At 44.7% G+C, this 21,105-nt stretch overlaps 1 protein-coding gene across 1 annotated transcript in view; it reads left to right on the top strand.

Annotated features, from left to right (window-relative positions):
• Window positions 1-20,141, top strand: part of BRINP1 (bone morphogenetic protein/retinoic acid inducible neural-specific 1) — a 59,451-nt gene extending 39,310 nt beyond the window's left edge. Inside the window, exons 5-7 of the mRNA XM_010084110.1 lie at window positions 6,314-6,550; window positions 11,934-12,156; window positions 18,917-20,141. Coding sequence (XP_010082412.1) covers window positions 6,314-6,550; window positions 11,934-12,156; window positions 18,917-20,057 — 1,601 coding nt within the window. The 3' untranslated portion in view covers window positions 20,058-20,141. The remainder of the gene's footprint in view (window positions 1-6,313; window positions 6,551-11,933; window positions 12,157-18,916) is intronic.
• Window positions 20,142-21,105: the final 964 nt, after the last annotated feature.

Genomic DNA, 21,105 nt, shown 5'->3' with positions numbered 1-21,105 from the left:
TTGGGAAAAGTCATAGAGGTTGTATTTGGATGCTAGAAGCCATGGCTTCAATCCCAGTTGAGAAACTAGCTCAGAAGTCAACAGATAAGAGGTAATGACTGAATTAATAAATAAATACATGCTGGTTAGCAAGAAGTCAACTTCAGTAGAAGGAGAAAATTCACTGGGCGTGTAATTTACTAGGGTTATTCCCAAGTTTTTGAGAATATAAGGAAATGTGGGATTTAATTGCTCATTTGCCCAGATGGTTTTATTTCTGGAAACCTTGTACTTGCACAAATTTTAATTTTTCAGATGAATGGGCTACATTACATCTTCCACTTTGAGTATAATTTGGCAAGGGCTGTTTTAATCTTGGTTTCACAGAAAGTGGGTTTCATTTACTGAGTCACGTTGCAGATATATTATTATTATTGTTGTTATTATTTGCCTTTAAAAATAATAGGCAGGTTGTTCTCACTATTCCGGTGATTATCCAAATCACTGAGTTCTGGTTCTTACCTAATTAACAATAAACAATTTGAGGCTTTTTATATACTGTGATGATGGCGGCTGGTAATGAAAACCCAAGGATGACACATCAGATAACTAGGTAAGCAGCTAAATAAGCAGACAGCTCGGTTTATAGGCAAAGTGCTAAGTAGGTAAATCGATAGATCTCCTGGTTATCTGATCCTGCGAGAGAAGAGAAAAAGCAAGATGCCTGGGAGGGGGAAAGAGGCGGAAGAAGAGGGAAAATTTAGGAGAGAGAAGGGCTGTAAGGTGGATGAGGCTGTGATTTCTGATGGGAGCAGACAGAGGACCTCAGGGGTCAGCCAGACATGGGTTTCATGGAGCTTTGTGGCATAACCCAGTGCAGAGAGAAGCCAGGGTCAAGCCAAGGGAGACAGGGAGGGAAGGGAGGAAGGGAAGAGTTCTTCCTAATAGGACAAAATGACCTTTAAAGCTACACCTCAGTGTTTTCTGCCAAATCTGGAGTGCGGTTCTTCGGATAATTACCCAGGATCCTTCCTCTGCTCTGAGAGGCCTCATTAGGAATTAGTCACAGGGCTGCAGGTAATGGATCGTGACCGAGTCTTCTCTGATCTGATTAGCAGCCGAGCATGAGCTGTTGACAGAAATCCATGTTACTACCTTCATGTCACTCCGGCTCCGAGGCTGGCTCAATAAAAGAGCAGCATCTTCGTGACAGGGAGAATGTCTGTTTCTGAACTCGCTTGCTGCCGCCCAGCCCTGAGAGTGGTGGTTTCAAAGACGTGCCCTAGAGGAAAGGCAATGGCCAGACCCAGAGCTAAGCTCCCTTCACGCCTGTGTGCAGGGTTCGGGAAGGTCAGCCAGCCTGGAGATCTGGGGGAGGACCTGGATGCCTGCGCAGTGCAGAGTGTCTGGTTCTGCACCTATGGTTGCACAGACAGAAAAGGATCATTAACTTACACACCAGCATCCATGTGGACCCAGCATGCACGTACATCTGTGTCAGATGCCTGCACTGGGGAAGACATACAGGTACATTTATCCCATAGCTTCGAAGGTTTCCCTTTTCTCTAGCACTACCTGGGGGCAGGTTCCCTGTCCTGTGCATGGGGAGGGCTGTGTGGTGACACAGTTTCCCCCTCATGGGACCGGGGGAATCCTGTTGTGGGAAAGGATCCCAAAGGTGACTGCACTTATTTGCACTTCATATCGTCCTGTCCCTGCCACCAGCACAAAACCGTCCCTTCACCTGCCTCCGCCTCCCATGTGGCTGATGCACAAGCTGCCTGGAAAAGGGGTAAACCAGAGCATGGGAGGGGAAGATGCTGACAGCTCTACAGCTGTCTGGTGGGAAACAGGAATTTGTGTTCCCTGGAAAAGCGTTCTAGGCTGAAATTTGAAAATTTGAGTGGAAAAAAAGCAACATTTTTAAAAGTTTTGGGAAATTAAAATTCCAGAGACACATCCTCCGGGACAGCGTGACAATATGTGTCAATATTGCAACATGGCACTCTTTCAATAAGGTAAAATCCTTCTGTGCTGTTCTAAACATTGCAAAATTAAACATGAAACATTGTGTATTAGGTAGCTTGTTACGTCAAATACAGTAATAGAATATTAAAATTTACATTACAATAATATTAAAGTCTTTGCCAAGATGGGCAGAACATTAATGACAACGCAAAACATTTCAGCTCTTCAGCGAACCAAAATGAGGAAGTATGAAAAATACATTTAGACCTTTCCCTGTCAAAAGTGCTTTTGGAGTCAACATGCTCTCACAAAATGCTTCAATGAAACTGCATTTTCAACAGAGAACTCTTCTGTGGAAAATGTTTCAAATAGCTCTAATTTAGAGCTAGGGAAATTTACCTCTTTTAATGCAGGAAGCCTTTTATATACAGTCCAAAGCCAAACATCTCTCTAATAGTTTTTCTAGGTGAATTAAGGACACGTTCCTGTGTCAGACATTTCATATTCTGCCTGTAGTTATCTAAGACAAACCTACACCGAATCTATGCTGCTCTTAATTTTTAAAGAGGAACTTCATTCTTTGCAGAGTGGCAGAATTCCTCCTTCTCATCAATAAGTTACCTTCAAAAATAAGACACTCTCCCTAACACTCGTCACCAGCAAACTTACCTCCTGCATGTGTTGTCAGCTACCGAGGCTGCTGTGGAGGGTGAACCCATTCCTTGCACAGCCTGGCTTCAGTTGAGGTGTTCACCCATGACAATGGCCAGTATCGCAGTCTTTAAGACCAGGTTGCCCCCCCTGCTTGGCTGCTAACATTAGGTTGCCTTATCAGTAGACAACACTGAAAGATTTAAAAAAAAAAAAAAAATTTGTGTTTGCAATATTCAGAGCAAATTCTTAGAGAATCAAACAGCATCTTGGGATGTTTTCTGAAGGCTGTGGCTGGCAGCAGGGCTTTCCCAGCTGGCACGGCCAGCTGCAAGCTGCTCTGTGGGGCTGCTGTGCTGTTTCAGTCCTCGGGACTTAAAGCTTTCCTGCTTTAAAGGTGGCAACAGAAGCACCCAGAGCAGTGGTCTCAACCAGTTTGGCCTTCTTACCATCTCATGTTTGTAAAGATTACCTTAAAAATTATTAATCACACCTGTGCTTTACTGACAGCCTCAACTCAATTTCAGCAATATTTAGTCACAGGGCATGGTACGGAACTACACAAGGATGATGGAGGAGGGTACCAGGACTGAGTGAGATGCTACTAGCTTAGTGCTTGTGAAATATTTTTATAAGATCTGGTCACAAGGATGCTCAATACAAAAGCCAAAAATATTTATATGAACTGCCCCTTGTCTGGGTATGATGTCAAATGTGTGGATATTTATACGTATGAATATATATACACACACGTATCTGTATGTCTCGAAGTACAAATGTGAAAGCAGACATAGTTGTATTTCAGTAGCCCTAAAACTCATTTTTCTTCCACAAGGAAATTCCTGGCAGGAAGATCTGAGTGACACATGATCCCTAGAGCATGTTTGCAGTTTTGAAGCTGGGGCTTTGCTTTTGGTGTATGCACACTCGCGTGTCGATGAGTAGCTGGATTTGTGTGTCACTTGTGTTCCTGGTCTAAGCACACATTTGAATACATGCTGCTTGTTAAATGCTACAATTAACTGCATGGATTCCAGCAGAACTGCTTACCTGATTAAAGTGAAGTGTTTATGTAAGTGTTTTGTTGAATTGGTGCTAAGTGTACAGGGAATCTGATTGCCTCTTAAACATGAGACTATTTCTTACAAGAGAAGCTTATCCTGGAAATGTGTTTTTAGAATCTGTGAGTTTTATGGACAAAAAGCAAGTACCCACATGAGGCACTCTGCAGGATGGGACCATGTTCTATTTTGGAGATTAGGGGGTACCCATGTTTCTGCATGTGCTGAGATACACAATTGACATCCCTTGCAATGGGAAGGGCTTTCTCTAAACTTTAGTTGCTTTTTTTTCACTCCTTTTCCTTCCAGAAAAAAAAAAATCTCCAAAGCCAGTATCATTTGTTGCTGGGACCAGAGAGCATGTCGGTGCTGTTATGCAAGTTAAAATTCAAAAAGAAAAATATGTTGAGCTGAAGAGCCTGTGGGCATTTGGGCCTCATATTCAAAGGCTGGAGGAGCAACCAGGGCAGGTTGCTCCTCCATGAAGCAAAGAGTGGAAAGATTTGTTCATGGGACTTGGACCATGAACAAACAGGGTCAATGCCCATCAAGAAACCCAGCTCCCCTCTCCTGGGAGCCTGCAGGCTTGGTGAGTGCAGCAGCCTTCAGGGGCTCCAGGCTTCTTTTGTAGTTCTCAGTTCTCCAACAGCTCTTCATTTTCTTTCCATCCTCAAAGGAAGTCTTGGAGCCAGGCAGGTGAGACCATCCCTAACGTCAGTGTGAAGGTCTGAAAAGGGACCATTTCTCTGTGGTGTTGCTTCAGATAAATTCCTAAAAGAGACTGAACTTCAGTCTTTCCTGAAGACAACAGGAAGAAAGCTGCTTATTGAGAAACATCTCAGGAACGACCAAAGGGACCTTACAGTGCTGATCCCCGTTAGACTAGTTGTGAGGAGCTCGCAGGGACGCTGCAGACTGTGCTCGGCTCTTTGTGTGTTCCCTCCCTTCCCTGCAACAGCACTGGGGAAAAGGCAGCAGGATCTATGCAGACACAGTGCCTCCAAATGCAGAGTCTGAAATCCTTCCCTGTGTGAGTGGCACTAATGTCTTCTCCAGCTGAAGGTTGCTCTGTGTCCATCCTGCCCAGCAGCTGCCGCTGCTCCACGCTCGGCTGCAAATTCGGTCAGACAAGGGGGCAGCTCATTGCCACCAGGCATGGTGCCCTGGTGATAGCAGGAGGGGAGAGGAGACAGGGTTCCTGTGCCTCCAACACCCTCCTGACACCCCCAGACGTGGTCTACCCAAGGGACATTGTCAAGGCTGAGGTGTCTCTGTGGAACCAAAAGCAAAAGGGTCCTGGGGGTCCCTGGGGCACTGGCCACCACTTTTCTCTTGTCTGAGGTGAACATGACCCATCACAGAGATGGGCCTGAACTCCTGAAAGGAGTCACAGCCCTTCCTGCCCTTCCTGGGTGCTCTCATCCTCTGAATTATTGTCTTATTTTCATTCCACTCCAATGAGCTGTCAGCTGCGGATATAGTAATTCAGTGCAACAGAAACACAAACAGATGGGTAATTGACCCGCGTGCCTTCATTACACTGGAGTTCAGTGCTGCTGTTCCAGCCATAAAATCCTTTATCTGCTGCTCTGCCATCCCCGAGCCTTTTACAAGGAAAGCGAAGCCGTCCAGGCTTCCCGTGAAACCCTCGCTCAGAGTTACTGTCGGCTCTGCCTCCTGCACCGCAGATGTTGACCGAGTCTGACAAGCAGGACTCACCAGGTAGAAAGAAACAGCTGTGAATCCTCAGGGACATCTGTAGGGAGCCCAGAGATGGGGCTGGAGAAGAAGAGGATGGAAAAACACGTATGCTGTACACCAGGCAAACACTTAAACCGTTATCGTGTCCTCTGGAACCTGAGCAAGCGCACACCTACGCTGCTGCCTGCACAGACGGATGGGCACGCAAGCACTCGCGATGGAGGAGGGGACATGGGGATAGATCTCTTGGCTAATGCAAATCTTCAGAGCACCGCTGAAATCATTGGCACTAAATCCATTTGCACTTTTATAGGATTTGGCAAGTTGCCTTCCTAGCAGGGAGCGAGCTGAAAAGGCTCAGGTACCCTGCTCCTGTATTTATCCTGCTGGAGCTGGGCACTTAACTCTGCAAGGGTCCCTTATAAATCCCCACTTGTATTATTTTCCTTTCTTCTGTTTTCCTTCCTTTTTTCTTTTCTCTTTCAGTGTGTGGTTTCCTTGCTTCTGTGGTACCAAACCTATTTAGTCTCTCTGAAAACAGGTCAGAACAGTACAATGCTCATCGCTTCTGAACTACCACTTGCTTGCAAAGTACAGAAAAAAATCCCACACCTGAGAACAGGGGGGCTTTGCATTCAGATGCTTTGTACTGGACTGGGATCCAGGACTGGGATGAAGGGGGTACGCTGGGTGTTGGGGAGGGGGAAGTTACTTGTCAGCCTTCTCTTGTAGAGCAGATGGGCTCTTCTCTCAGCTAACTCACTGCTTGCACTGGAGGCAATTTGTACCCCACCTTACTCACGACAGCTCCGAGAGAAACGTCCCAGCAGCTTTTAATTCCTCAGCATCACTTTCCTAAGCTGTTAATGAAACAGGTTTTGAAAAGATGAACAGGTACCTGAAATGACTGTTTATTTATTTTTTCATATCCGTGCCTCTTGTTTTTCTGCCAGGTCTCCAGATCATCTTCCCGCAGTATTTACAGGAGAAGTTTGTCCAATCTGCCTTGAGTTACATCATGTGCAATGGCGAGGGGGAGTACATCTGCCGGAACAGCCAGTGTGGCTGCCAGTGTGCCGAGGAGTTCCCGCAGTGCAACTGCCCCATCACCGACATCCAGATCATGGAGTACACGCTAGCCAACATGGCCAAGACCTGGACAGAAGCCTATAAAGATCTGGAGAATTCAGGTAACTGAGCAAAACACATTTTCTGATGGGTTTCTTTCAAACAATACATGTCAGACTATACTAGTTAAGAATCCTTTTTTTCCCTTAATATAACGTTCCATTTTGGATTAAGAAAAATAGAGGATATTGAACCCAAACCCATGATCTTAGTTTTGAGGGAGTGCCTTTTTTTTTCTCTACACACGTACAGACAAAATCACACACCACACGTAATTATATACATAAGGGGATATTTTCTGTGGAAGAGTTTGTTTGATTAAAAATCTGATTTTTCATACTAAACCAGCTCCAAATCTCTCTTTAATAGTTCTACAGAAAAATTTCCACAATATGAATGATGCAGAAATTGCTTTTCAGGTTTGCATGAACGATTTATTCTGCTTTGGTGAAAGGCAATTCACAGAGAGCGAGCACAGGCCAGATGACACCTCATTTGAGATAGAGAGGAGAAGGGAAAATGACTTCTCTCTCCTATAGTGCCGATGTCTGCTGGTGTGAACGTTTCTCTTCTCCCTTCCCTTTCTCCCAGTGTGACTCTGGGGCTGTCAGGGGAGTTTGTTCCACATTGATGCTGGCAACCCCCATAGTAGGTGTGCAACATCACTCTCAAGGGCTCAAGGTAGGAAGGAGCAATATTATCAGTGCAATCCCATCCTTTCCTTTAGCAAGTGTTCTGCCCACCCTGCAGCCACACAGGCACCAAGGAGAACTCAATCGAGAACTTCTTATCCCAGTGCTACCTCTCATCTCTTAGTGTTAACTGGTTATTTTCCAACACATTTTCTTTAAGGATTATTGTCATAACTGCCCAAGTCTCCATGTTAGGAAAGAAAGCTATTGGGATGGCAGCATCTAGGTCCATTCAAGGCATTGGAGAATTCTTCTTCAGAACTCTTCCCAGCAGCAGCTTCTTTCCTCAAGTTGAAAGTCACCTTAATCCATTTAATGGCTGAAACAAAGCAGCCTATGATGTTTCCTCAACGGGCTGTTGAGGACTGCTTCATCCTTCAATATGTGGATCGTGCTGGTGTGTCTGCTGTTGCACAGATTCCTATGTCCAACTCCCACTGCTCAGCAAAGTCAGAGCAGTCGTTAATGGCCAAGGCTGATATAGCCATCTTGACAAGAGTCCCCCGTATACTATGGGGAGGCACAAGGCTGGGGCAGTTCCAGACATAGGTCACTAGCAGAAGATGTCAGTGGCTTTCTAGGAGTTCCTCTAGATTCATGGATGGGGGTGGGTGCACCAGGGCAAACCTGAAATGTAGATTTCAGAACCTTCTGACAGCTCAGTACTACACAAATTGGGATTACCGGCAGTGCCTGCCAGCGCAGCTCTGCCACTAGTTAAGTATTACTAGTGGCTAGTTCTGGCATAGGGTCTTCATAAAAGTTATTGAAGAGCCACATGTTGGCCACCACTCATCAAACCCCTTTGCATACCCAGGGGATCTAACCCAGACGTTAAGAAGGTCAGAGCCCTCTAGAGAGAGAAGGATTGCCGTCCCACGGTGATTGTTTTACTGCTACATTCTGTACTTGTTGCACTTGATCTAAGCAAAGACAGTGGTAGACAATTATATTCAGTCTTCCTTCTCTCGAGACTTCAACAGGGGAAGGTGTTTTTTCATTTGCCATGTTAAAGTGTCACATTGCAGTGCAATTCTCTGCTATGCTGAAGCCATATTCCGTCCAGGGCTGGAGGTTTTCAGGGCTAGATGGAGTGATTAACTTTATGTTTAAAGCTGCTGCGTCTCATTCATCATTTTGTTGCATCATGCGTGAACTTATCCTTTGAGATGGAAGTTGCTATCACAAAAGAATGTAATATTAGTATTTTGCTTCTTTGTTTTAATAAATATTCCCAATAACTGCAGGATTGTCTTCATAATGAACAGCAGCAAAGAAATCTCTAATGACATCTGAAGGCTTTTCCAATAAAGTGGGCTGAAAGGCAGATGAGTGCTCTGAAAGCAAATGCCATTTGCACAGGAAGCTGCTGATAGCCTAGAAGATCTATATTCTGTTTCTGATCTGTGTTGGATTCCTATGTCAATTGGAAAAAAAATCATGCAGGGCACATCAAGAGCTGGTCTGATTTGGGATAGCATCTTCAAAGGCAAGGAGGCTGCAGGGAACTGATGCTGCTTTAAATCAGCTCAGGACATCTGTGTTAGTTCTGTGCTTCCTTGCTCATGTTTAATTTGAGAAAAATAACACTGTTTTATTCTTGGCATTTTTGTACATCTGGCCAAAAAATTCTGTGTCAGGACTGTGATTCTGGATTTTAAAACCGCCTTTTGATTAAAAGTCATGAGGAGGTTTTTTGCAGCACTATTGCTTTCTGATTAAAATGTGAAATTTTTTTTAACTGAAAAGACAAGCACTGGAAAATGAAAGTTTAATCTTTGAAAGAGATGTTTGATGTGGCCATGTCACTGTGATGCCACTATTCTTCTCCCAAGGCTGGACCCTCTGCCCCGTACCACCTGCGATGGATGATGAGTCACCGCCAGGGTACTGCCTGCAGGGACTGGGTGACTCTGCAGAAAGAGGGGCCATGCTGCACTATGAGAGAGGTAGTCCTAGCCTTCATCTGCATTTTCTATGCAGATAAATAAAATAAAAGCAAAAGCAAACAGCCTTAGTAGTGAATTGGAAATTCTCAGGGCTAAGAATAAACTGTTCCCAGAAAGGTACAAGGCTTAGCACGATGCAGCCATAGTCTTGGTTGGGGCCTCCAGGGATAGTTAGAAATAAATAGAAACAAATAATGAAGAAACTATTCTTCCTATTCTTTTTTGAAATAAATTTTTTTTCACCCCCTTTTTTTTAAAAAAAAAAACCCAACCCCATCCAGCTTTTATTTTGCTGGTTTGTTTTTCCCCTACCATCGCACTGCAGTATCAGAATGTGCGCACTGCACTGAAATTTCTCCCGTACCTGTCTCTATGAAAAATGTAGCACATTCATCATCGGAGGGAAAAGAGCTTGGTCTTTTGCACAAACAGGCTTTTGAGGAAATTGATTTATAAGGGGCGGGAAGCAAACGCAAGGCTTTTACTGCTGAAAGGTACCAGGAGTAATCAGCATGGTCAACAGAAGCAATTATAGATGATGATAGTTTCAGAGGACCACTGAACAGAAGAGAATAATTTTTGGGGAGGAGAAGGGCACTGAAAGCAGCACTACAAATAGAGTGAAAACTTGAGAGATGATTTTTAAAAAATGTCTCTCGGTTATCTTTGGGGAAGAAAGGAGACAAGCAGACATCCTGTGGATCTTGATAGTGCAATGATGATAATTATTTTTATTAGGTGCTCGGTTTCACCGTGTGATGAGTAGGACATAGAATAGATATTCTTTGTTAGGCAGTTAAGCGTGAACTGCAAGTTGCTGAATAATAGGAAATCTGTTATGCAAATATATATAAGGCTGGTAGAATAGGTTGTAAATTATCTGGTCTGATTTTCTTCAATAATTCTGTGGATTATTTATTTTTTTGAAAAGAGCAGCCTTTAAAAGCTTTCATTTTTTGCCTTTTTTTGGGGGGTGGCTATTGTCCTCTTTTTCTTCTGAGAATGGGATGAAGGAATTTAAAAAAAAAAAGATAGGAGAGGAAGAAAAATAATGTAGATAACTTACAGGAAAAGATGTCTCCATTTCTAGTTGGACACTTTGTGGGGTTTATGGCAGGGCTCTAGTCCATCTCCCTCTAGAAGCAGGGCTACCACCAGCACTAGGTCAGGCCAGCCATGGTTCTGTCTAGCAGAGTCTAAAATGAGAGATTCTTCTACATCTCTGGGTACCATGTTCCAGTGCTGCATTACCTCCAGGTGAAGAAGTTTTTCAATAAATCATTTGAACTTCTCAAGCTGTAAACTGACTATTGCTCCTTGTTATATCATCTGTCTCTAATAAGAAGAGTTTTTCCCCTTCGTATTTGTAAGTACATTCTAAGCAGTTGTAGGCTGTAATTAGATTGCCCCTTGGCCTCTTCTTCACTGGATTAAACAAGTGCAGCTCCCTCCACCTGACCTTGGAGGACTTGTGCTCCAATCCCTTGACCATCTCGGCAGCCCTCAGCTCTGCCCTCCCCAGTTTCTCAAAGCCTGTCTTTAACTGGGTGTCCCCAAAGCTGGGCACAGAAATGCAGATGCAGCCTCAGGAGAGCCAAGAAGAGGAGAATATTAACTCCTGGGTTTAGCCCAGTGTGCACTTTGTGATTTCCAGTGTGAACACAGTGTTGACCCACCTGCAGTATGGTGCCCACCACAATGCCCAGGACCTTTCTAGTGGCTGTTATTCATCTGGTTGTTTCCAAGCCTGTACGGACGCGTGGGGTTCTTCTATCCTGGTACAGAACTTTGTTCTTTATTGCACTTTATGGATTTTTGTTGGCCTGCTCCTCATGTTTCTCGAGGTCTCAGTGTGTCAAACATAGTTTTCTGGTATCAAAAATTGGGTTATTTTCTACTGAGAAAGTTGGAACCATCTGTTTTTTCCATAGGAGGATGTCCCAGCCTGGTAATCAGAGTCTAAGCAAGCTATACTTCTCAGTTAGGAACAAAGGGCTGGTCATAAACAGAAACAGTATCAGATTTTGTTTTATGATGAAAAAACTCAAACCCTACATAATGGTTTTTTCATTATCAAACAAAATCAAACGGAAATAAAATGATCACAAAACAACATTTAACAACATATATTTGGATCAATTAGATTTTTTCCTTTGGCTAAAATTAACACATTTTGTTCTGACTTTAGCCCTGCAAACTATTTTATTTTATTTTCATTGTTACATAAAGCAATTCATTTAACTTCATTTGAAGTTAAATGAGAAAAAAAAAGAATCACAATGCTCTTTTTAAAAAATGAGAAAGCAGGATATTTTAACACAATCCAAACCTTCCTCTGGGGACTTTTTTAAAGCTTTTTTTTCCTCTTTTTTAACAACACAACCAAAGTGATTTGACTTCAACAACAAACGGCATTTTAGGAGCAGACGAAAACCAATTTCAATGAGAACTCTTTAACTGACAATTATTACAACTCCCTGCTTTCTGTTCATAACCCCTAGACTATAATCCCATGCTCCAGGGAATTTGCTCTCTTTTTTTCTCTCTGTACACATTAACTGTGTCGTTTCACCCTAATACTCTCCACGTTTCATTTCCCATATGGGAGCAGCAACAGCCGTGGAACTAGTGGGCTTCCTGGGGCAGAATGACAGACCAGTGAGTTAATGGACATCACCTTCCTTTAGCAGAGCACTGATGGTCTCATACATCATCACTGTTTCTCCATCCCGCTAATGAAAAGCTTTGTAACTTTGTTAGAGTTCAGAAACCTCTGTATTTCTCCCCATTTTTCTGTGTTCCAGATGAGTTTAAATCCTTCATGAAAAGGCTACCTAGCAACCACTTCCTGACCATTGGGAGCATCCACCAGCACTGGGGGAATGACTGGGATCTGCAGAACCGCTACAAGCTGCTGCAGAGCTCCCTGGAAGCCCAGCGCCAGAAGATCCAGCGCACTGCCCGCAAACTCTTTGGCCTCAGTGTCCGATGTCGGCACAACCCTAACCACCAGCTGCCTAGAGAAAGGTACCTTCATCCTTCAGCGGGGAGGGATGTGGTGTGATGGGTGACTGGTGGAGCTGAGCCTGGGCTTGGACCTAAACCCAACAGCCTAAGTGTTTGGATACAGAGCATGTAGTGACAGGACAAGAGGTAATGGATTTAAACTGGAAGATGGCAGATTTAGATAAGATATTAGAAATAAATTTTTACTGTGAGGGTGGTGACAGGCTGGAACAGGTTGCCCAGAGAAGCTGTGGATGACCCATCCCTGGAGGGGTTCAAGGCCAGGCTGGATGAGGCTTTGAGCAACCTGGGCTGGTGGGAGGTGTCCCTGCCCATGGCAGGGGGATGGAACTCGATGATCTTTAAGGTCCCTTCCAACCCAAACCATTCTGGGATTCTATGACATGGAGGTTTGGAGGAACATGGTAAAGCCTGGGAGTGGGTTGAAATTTCTGGAGGTGTAAGTGCCTTTATCCCATACCTAAGCTTATTCATGTCACTTCTGTGTAGTCTTACCTACCCAAGTGAAGGGCACCCACTCACTCTGCAGTGTTCTGCAAGAATATTACAGGCTGACAGCAGACAACTAAGCAGACTAAGCGGCTTTTTAAGCAGTCTTGCATCATGTACCACAGACAAACTTTAAGTCTCCGTTTGCTGTTAAAGTGGACATATGGAGCACAAGATGCTTCAGCCCATTCTTGAGTTGTGCTTCTCAATGAATCTAGCCAGAGTGAACGAGAAGCTTTAGTTTCACTTGGAACAGATCACATCTCTTCTACAAAATTCAGAGTGAACCTGCAAACCTGCACTGACCAGAAATCTGGTGATGTTATTACAGATGGAGAGAGTAGACTTTCCATTACAGCTACAGCAACTATTGATGTCCAATAGTCACCCCTGCTGGCTTCTTTCAGCCCTGACCTACGGCTGAGTTTAGGTTAGCTTCCAATCATTTTTGGAGACTTGCATCTGTGGATTTTAATAAGCATTTCTTGATATTTCTTTCTATGTTGTCTGAAGTGAAGTAAAACTGAAAATATAGGAAAAAATGAGTCCCAGTGCTTTTTCTTCCATGCTTCTCTTGGAAGGGTCAGGCCAAGTTAATATTTGTAGAGAAACTGTAGAGAAACTGTTCGGTTTTTTTTTTCTCCTTCATTACCTAAATATTCAGTCTCAAGAGAAAATAAACTGATTGACGACTATCTTTTGTTATCACCCAGCCCAATGGCCACTAAACACTCTGAGTTTTCAATGCACCACTGTGCAGCTTGGGAAACTCTTCCAGGGTTTAACATCTCCTTAATTACCAAGAAATCTCATGTTTCTGGACAAAAACTTGATGGACTTACTGGAGATGAGGAGAAATATTTATTATGTTTAAGAGTTTTTGAAGAACTTCCTAAAAGTGGCCCATTCCTGCCAGCTGTCTGAGCTGCTATGAAGGAGCCAACTGGTGGAGAAGGCACCAGCATGGCCAGGCTTTTTTCTGAGTTGTGCCACAACAACAAAGTGAAGCAGCAGCAAGCACATATCCAGCCAACCGTGTTGCTGCAAAACATTCAGACAAATATGTCTTTAGCATTTCTCTTCTATTTTAAAAAGTCAGTCACGCAGAAAAGGAGCCTCCAACTACTAATACTATAAAATGTGGGGGAAGGAGGACGAAATGGATGATGGCAGCTGGGTTTTTAACTGACTGATGTGCTTGATTTGTTTAAGTCAACACCACCAGGCATATTATAATTTCTTTTCTTATTTGTCATTCTGCATTTGTAGCTAGGCAGGGGAGGGGCTCGGTAGACAGATATGTAGAGGAAGAGGTATGCATTTCATCACTCTTTTCACAGGGCTTGGAAATCCTCCGATTTTCTAATTGTTACTGTACAGAACGACAGACGCTTATCAAGCATTCCAGTGGAATGGAAAGGTTCTATTAAGAGCAAGCCTCTCTCTTTAATAGACATAATAGTAAACCGACATTATATATTCAAAAGCAATGTGAAAAGTAAATAGGACTGCTGCTGATTGTCCTCAGGGAAGGGAAGAGGTGGTGTTTCTGAAAGAAAGAGTGGGGATTTTGGCAACGAGGCTGATTCCCCATGACCTTTTGCAACAGCTAAGAAAGAAATATGTATATATATGTATTTGCTGTGCACCACTTTTACTGAAAAAAACACCTCTTTACGGACAAGTTTGTTGGTTTAAAAAAGAAACCAGTCCTTAGCTGTTAAAGCTTCAATGTTGAATGAGTACCTATAGTTGCATTTTAAAACTCTGGATGCAAAATAAAAATAACATCCAAAGGAGGTGGGGGGTTGGTACATGTTCTGGGCTCCAGCCAAATTGTCATTAGTTAAGAATACATCTCACAGCTGCTGAGAATAAAAATAGCATTTTTTTAATTCAATGTTCCATACAGAAAGCCCAAAAGTACCTCCACAGCAGCTAGTGCTGGTTGGAAAGTGAGGTGAGTTTGCAAAAGAAAACTTGTTAAATCTCTACCTTTTCTCTTGCAATTATTAAAAAAAAAAAAAAAAATCTGTGCTGCTGGATTGGGTTTTTGGTTGGGGTTTTTTGTGGTTTTTTGTTTGGTTCGATTTGTTTTTGTTGTGGTTTCAGTACAGTTTGGTTTTCTAATCATCTCAGACACCATCTATAACAAAGCTGCATCTTTGTCTCAAGGGACACTCATCAGCCCCTTCCCCTCCCCAGACCTGATTAATCCTGAAGGATGACAAGTCAGGAGGAAAGAAAATTATTCCTCACCTTTCTGTATAACTTGACCTCCGCTTCTGATCTGAAAGCCCAACACTGGCCTGCAAAACATATTTTTTTTTCTCATGACAGATAGGTTTTAAATAGTGAAACAGCTCTGCCTGATTACCTGGCTCCCAGTTCCCAGCATTGCCAGGGTCTGAATGGCCCCAGTGAACAACAGCGAGTAAACTCTGCAAAAAAAACCTCTCATCCCAGCCTTGCTTGGACGTCTTTTTTTTTTTATTATTGTCATTTTAATTTGGAATATAAGACATTAAAGTTGAATGTAAAACTGCTTGACAGTGACCTTCGAAGACATAGTTTTCCCTGTTTTAATTTCACATGCACTAGTACTTTATACTCCAGAAAAATATTCTTTTATATGATTATATAAATATTATTCAGATAAATATTATTCAGATCAACTGGCAGAGGTAGCAAACATGAGGCAAAATAACTTTTGCAGTGATATTAAGATGGCAAAAGATAAACTGATGACTTCTTAATGAAAGAGAAAATAATTTAAATGAATTTTCTGCTACTGGCTTCTAGCTTTTAGACAGTGGCTCTTTTCAGCATCCTTCTGCCCTGACATCTCTTGGTTGTACTCACATGAGCCTCAGCCATTACGGCTGTGCGTTTTGAGAAGTTACCTCCTGTCAGCTGAAGGGCTGGGACTGGTCCTGCGTATATTCTTATCCTGTCCCAGTTGCAAGACAAAAGGGGGTAATTTATGCCACTTTTCCTCTCTATCACACTTCCCATTGTAATGTTCCTAATCGATGCCCGGCTCTGCCCTGGATTCTGCGTTTTCATTTAATTACATCCGCTACTGCTGCCATCAGCAGATGGTGGGTAATCTTCCGTGGGTTGGTTTTTTTTTTGGTTCGACTTGTGTCTTTGCTGAATGCTAAAACATACACACACACACGAAAAAACCCCACACCTCTCTTTCTCCTGATGTCCTTCCATCCTTCCTCTACAAAACTGACCTGGGGAACAGGAAAATTACTAGTTTCTATCACAAGATACCAGCCGAGACTCCTCGTTTCGCTCTGCTGAGTGTTAGTATAAGAGAAGGATGTAAAGATAACTTTTTTTTTCCCTAAGACAGAACACACCTAAACCAGCCAGGATGTAGTCATCTGACCCTAATTTTTATTGTGACCCCTGCTGTATAGCCTGGTGCTCCTTGTCCCATCAGCTCAGTGGCACTATCAACATGTAAAACCTGTGTAAAGCATCAAGCCGGCACTGTGCACATAAGATGGGAATCCTGGGCATGCGCAAGTGGACGAGGAAACCAGGACAGTCATGGTCATTGCACAGAGCTGGAATTGAGATCTGTGTGTGGTAGTTGCTGAGCGTGTCTTTGGCTGTTGTTTGCATGTGCAGCTGTACGAGGCTATTGCCAGCTGTATGGAAGTGGTGCCTGCAAACAGGCACGCCTCTGACGGTGCCGAACACCTCACCAAACCCACCTCACAAACCACCTTTAGCCCTGTGAGCGACCATTACCACCTGCACTGGCAGCCCAGTCTGGCAAGAACCACCAAATGTGACCATAGAGCTGTGGAAATCGGGGAGATGCTGTCCTCGCCTCACATACAGGGGTAGGGATGCTGAGAGGGTATGTGATGGGGCTGGATGTTTATCATCTATCTGCTACCAGCCTGTGGCCTCAGCCCTTCATTTTCTGGGTACCACTGGCCTTCTCCCTGTCCTTGTCTTGGTAGAAATTACCAAGATTGGTAATTGGGAGATAGGGAAGCAGCTTGGGGCTGCAGGAGATACTCCCTTCAAAGCAACCTCCGATTTTCATCGTCATCAAGCCCAACCATGGGAAAGAGGCAGCAGGCAGGAACCTTCTGCTTCCCTTAAGCAATTCCCCAGCGAACCCAGGCAGCCAGTGTGTGTATATCGAAAGGCTGGTTTGGTTTTAGTTTGTCCTCCACTTGCTCATCATCCCTCAGCTTCCTGCTTAGGTTAGTGGTTAGAAGCAGAGAACTAAGCTCTCAAAGAGGTGCATGAAGGAATCAAGGTGAGCTCCCAGCACCTTAGGGAGATTGAAACCTGGAATCTGGGTGCCTTGCTAAATTCAAACACCTCTGGCTGGCTCTCGAAACAGGAACTGAAAGGCTTCAGATGGGGTGAAAAATACTAGTGCTAAAAAAGCAAGCAAAAATTCACCTATGAGCAGGAGGCAGGCTCAGTCCCCAGGGGATGGCTTTGAGACTGCTTGTTGCTGTCAGCAACATGTTTTGCAGTCACACTGTGCTATGCTGTTGCCTCCTCTCTGAAACAGAGCTGTCCTAGAAATCAGGAGGAGCCCCGTGCACTTTTTCTAGGGACCAAGGCTGTCACCTTCTCCCTGTACAGCAGGTATTTATAAAGGTCACTGCTGTGCTCCCGAGCTCCCCAGCCGACCTTGGCTTTTCCACTTGCAGGAGAGCTCCTGTTGGCTCTGAATAGGGGAAAGAGACCTTGGCAGCCCTGTAGCACAGGAGGATGTGAAAATTGTCTCTTCCCACATCTCAGACTTCAGAATTTTCCTGCCAACACACTTCCTTTTTCCACACTCCATCTCATTTTCTTTTCCTTTTGCTCAGTTTCTTCCTGCTTCTTTTCATTCCTGCCTGTCCTCCATCATTCAGTTGTGGCTGTTTTTTTCCCTTTTCTCTCTTCTCCATCCCTATTCCTCCTGCCCACTGCATTTCCCTCTCATTTTCCCTTTTACCTGCACGTTTTCCCCCTTCTTTCTTCCCCTACTCTCTGTGTCTGCTCCTTGATTATTTCTTTCCTTCCAGCACTTTCCTCTGTTTTATACTCTCATCCCTCCGCTCGCTCCCTCCCCCTAATCATCTTGCTGTTCTTTGCTGCTGTATCATTTAATGCCTTCTTTGATACAGCCTACAGCTTAATGATTATTCGGAGGTCAGGCGATGCAGGTGCCATGAATTTCACTAATCCAGCTCTGAGAGCCTCTGTCCATAATCACTCCTCCTGTTCTACAGGGACTGAATCCTAATTTGTCATTAGCCAGTCCTCTCACTGCAGCGCTAACCAAGAACTTTTTGCCCAGAGGAGACAATGAAGTATTCATTAGCTGGGGGGAAGGCGGAGGGGAGGCGGCTGAACGAGGCATTCTGCTGAAGGCTGCGGAGAAAGGAGTCGCTGTGCTATTTCCCTGGGCTTTGGGGAGGGGGGGGGAAGGGGGCAGCAAGGCAACACTGCAAGTTGGGTTATACGAAAAGCAAACGGGAGTTACGGTGTCGTGCATTAGGAGTCGTTCTAGGGCTGCGGGATGGGGAGGTGAGGATGCTGATATAGCAATAATGGGAGTGGTGGGGACTGGGAATGGGCAGTGTGGCTGCTCCATAGGGGACAGGCTGTTGAGGAGGTTAATTAGCAGCAGATTTTTTTAAAGGAGAAGCTGCTTTAGCAGCTTTGTCTCTATGCACACTGGTTTTTACTCTCTTTTCTGCTATTACTACGTTCTGCACCATAAGCAGAGGTTACTGCTAGCTTGGCTGCATCCCACTACAGGTCTGGTTTTGGAGAGTATGGGGGATTGCAAATGACAAGAAGAGGAGTTTTCTCCTGCTAGCCTAGGAGTCGTGGCCTGTGATATCTGATAGCACCTCAGCCTCTGGCACAGCTTTATCAGCTCCATTCCCATGGCTGAACCTTTTCCCTGTGGCACTGATGGGATCCTTGGCAGGAGACTGTGCCAGTCTCAGTTCTTAGAGCAGTGTGAAGAGAGAGACTTCAGTTGATCAAACCTAACTTAGAGCCATTTCTTGGAGGGCTTTTGTTCTCCACTGAAGGAGTAAACAGTAGGTGAAAGATTCAGCCTAGAAATAGACTGGAAGAGCTCCCGAATGCCACGGCAGGGCATCAATGTTCTTAGAGTGCTCTATATATAGATATATCCCAAAACCACTGTGTGTCCAGTAAGATGACAACACCAAGGACTCTGTGAAGCTCCACGATGTTAATGCTTTCTTCTTCCTACCTGCAGGACAATACAGGAATGGCTTACCCGTGTCCAGTCCCTGCTCTACTGCAATGAGAACGGGTTCTGGGGGACCTTTCTGGAAAGCCAGCGGAGCTGTGTCTGCCATGGTGGCACCAGCCTGTGCCAGCGCCCCATCCCCTGCATCATCGGGGGCAACAACAGCTGTGCCATGTGCAGCCTTGCCAACATCTCTCTCTGCGGCTCGTGCAACAAGGGCTATAAGCTTTACCGGGGTCGCTGTGAGCCTCAGAACGTAGACTCAGAGCGGAGTGAGCAGTTCATCAGCTTTGAGACAGACTTGGACTTCCAGGACCTAGAGTTGAAGTACCTGCTACAGAAAATGGACTCTCGCCTGTATGTGCACACCACCTTCATCAGCAACGAGATCCGCCTGGACACCTTCTTCGACCCCCGGTGGCGCAAACGCATGTCCCTCACCTTGAAGAGCAACAAGAACAGGATGGACTTCATCCACATGGTGATCGGGATCTCCATGCGAATCTGCCAGATGCGCAACAGCAGCCTGGACCCTATGTTCTTTGTCTACGTCAACCCCTTCAGTGGGAGTCACTCCGAGGGCTGGAACATGCCCTTTGGGGAGTACGGCTACCCGCGCTGGGAGAAAATCCGCCTCCAAAACAGCCAGTGCTACAACTGGACCCTGCTACTGGGAAACCGGTGGAAAACCTTTTTCGAGACCGTCCACATCTACCTACGCAGCCGGACTCGGCTGCCCTCCCTGCTGCGTAATGAGACTGGCCAAGGGCCCGTGGACCTTTCTGACCCCACCAAGCGTCAGTTCTACATCAAGATCTCGGATGTGCAGGTGTACGGCTACAGCCTGCGTTTTAACGCTGACTTACTGCGCAGCGCCGTGCAGCAGGTCAACCAGTCATACACGCAAGGTGGGCAGTTCTATTCTTCCTCCTCCGTTATGCTCTTGCTGCTGGATATTCGGGACCGAATCAATAGACTGGCGCCTCCCGTAGCCCCAGGGAAGCCCCAGCTGGATCTGTTCTCTTGTATGCTCAAGCACCGCCTGAAACTCACCAACAGCGAGATCATCCGCGTGAACCACGCTCTAGACCTTTACAACACCGAGATCCTCAAACAGTCGGACCAGATGACAGCCAAACTCTGCTAACCCGGACTTTTCAGTGGACATGTTGGTGATTGGTTGATCCTTTTGCTGTAAAAAAAATAAAAGAGAAAAGAAAAAAAAGAGAAAAAAGTAAAAAGAAAGCAAGAAAAGTGGGGGGAAAGTAAAGAAAGGGGGGAGAAACAAGATTTGTAAAATGTAATTAATATACAAAAGAGAAAAAAAAGAGGAAATTCTTCATTTGTTGAAAACTAAACCCGTTCTAGCAGCTGTATAAAACTGTCAGGCATGTTTGTTATTTCTATAATCCGTCATAAAAGGGTAACACCTTATTCTCTCTTGACCTTGGGGGTGTTGCTTGCTAGTCCTCGGGGCAGCAGAGTAAATAAAGGGAGGAGCAGAGAGAGGGGCAAACTTCTGTAATGAACTGTAAAGTTTTCTGCTATGCAGGTGCCAAGATAAGAGAAAAAAAAAAAAAAGCAAAGCAAAGCAAACAAACAAGAGTTATATGTAAATGTAGAACTGCCATTATTCCTATAGTGGGAGTAAATGGTTAAAGATAAAAGATATTTCTTCTGTTGAGATTTATGCCAGCTTTACGTTGAGTTATTCACGCAGCCTGTGCTGAGCTTTGCTGGAGGACAGAAGCTTAATGCCTCATGGGTGAGAAGCCACGTAAGAGGTGGAGGGTGGGTGCAGGTCTCAGGTGTTTTCACTCTGGGATTTCCATCTTGGGAGACTTCACCAGAGGCAGAGTCTCAGCACGTGCTGAAGGATGGGATATGTCAGGTCCCTTCTGCTGCTCTGGAGTTCAAGCTCTGCATCAGGCTGCTGCTGCCTTTGGTGCTGTCAGAGCTCAGCCCCCTGAGGACCAGCACCTGGACATCTTCAGAGTCACTCATCTTTAAGGTATTTCATCAGAGTTCCTAGAACAGAGAAAACCAAAATCATGCACCACTTTGATAAACCTAGACTTAAAAGCAAACCTGAGTTTGGCTTTTTGCCTCAGGTTCTGGGTTTTTCAGTAATGTTGGGAAGCCCTCCTCACCACAAAAACCAAAGCACAAGGCAAGAAAATACATTTCCAAGGAAA

The sequence above is a fragment of the Pterocles gutturalis genome, unplaced genomic scaffold, assembly GCF_000699245.1.
Source record: "Pterocles gutturalis isolate BGI_N339 unplaced genomic scaffold, ASM69924v1 scaffold20085, whole genome shotgun sequence".
NCBI lineage: Eukaryota > Metazoa > Chordata > Aves > Pterocliformes > Pteroclidae > Pterocles > Pterocles gutturalis.
Note: the sequence above shows the minus strand (reverse complement) of the source record. Positions and strands in the feature narration are given on the sequence as shown.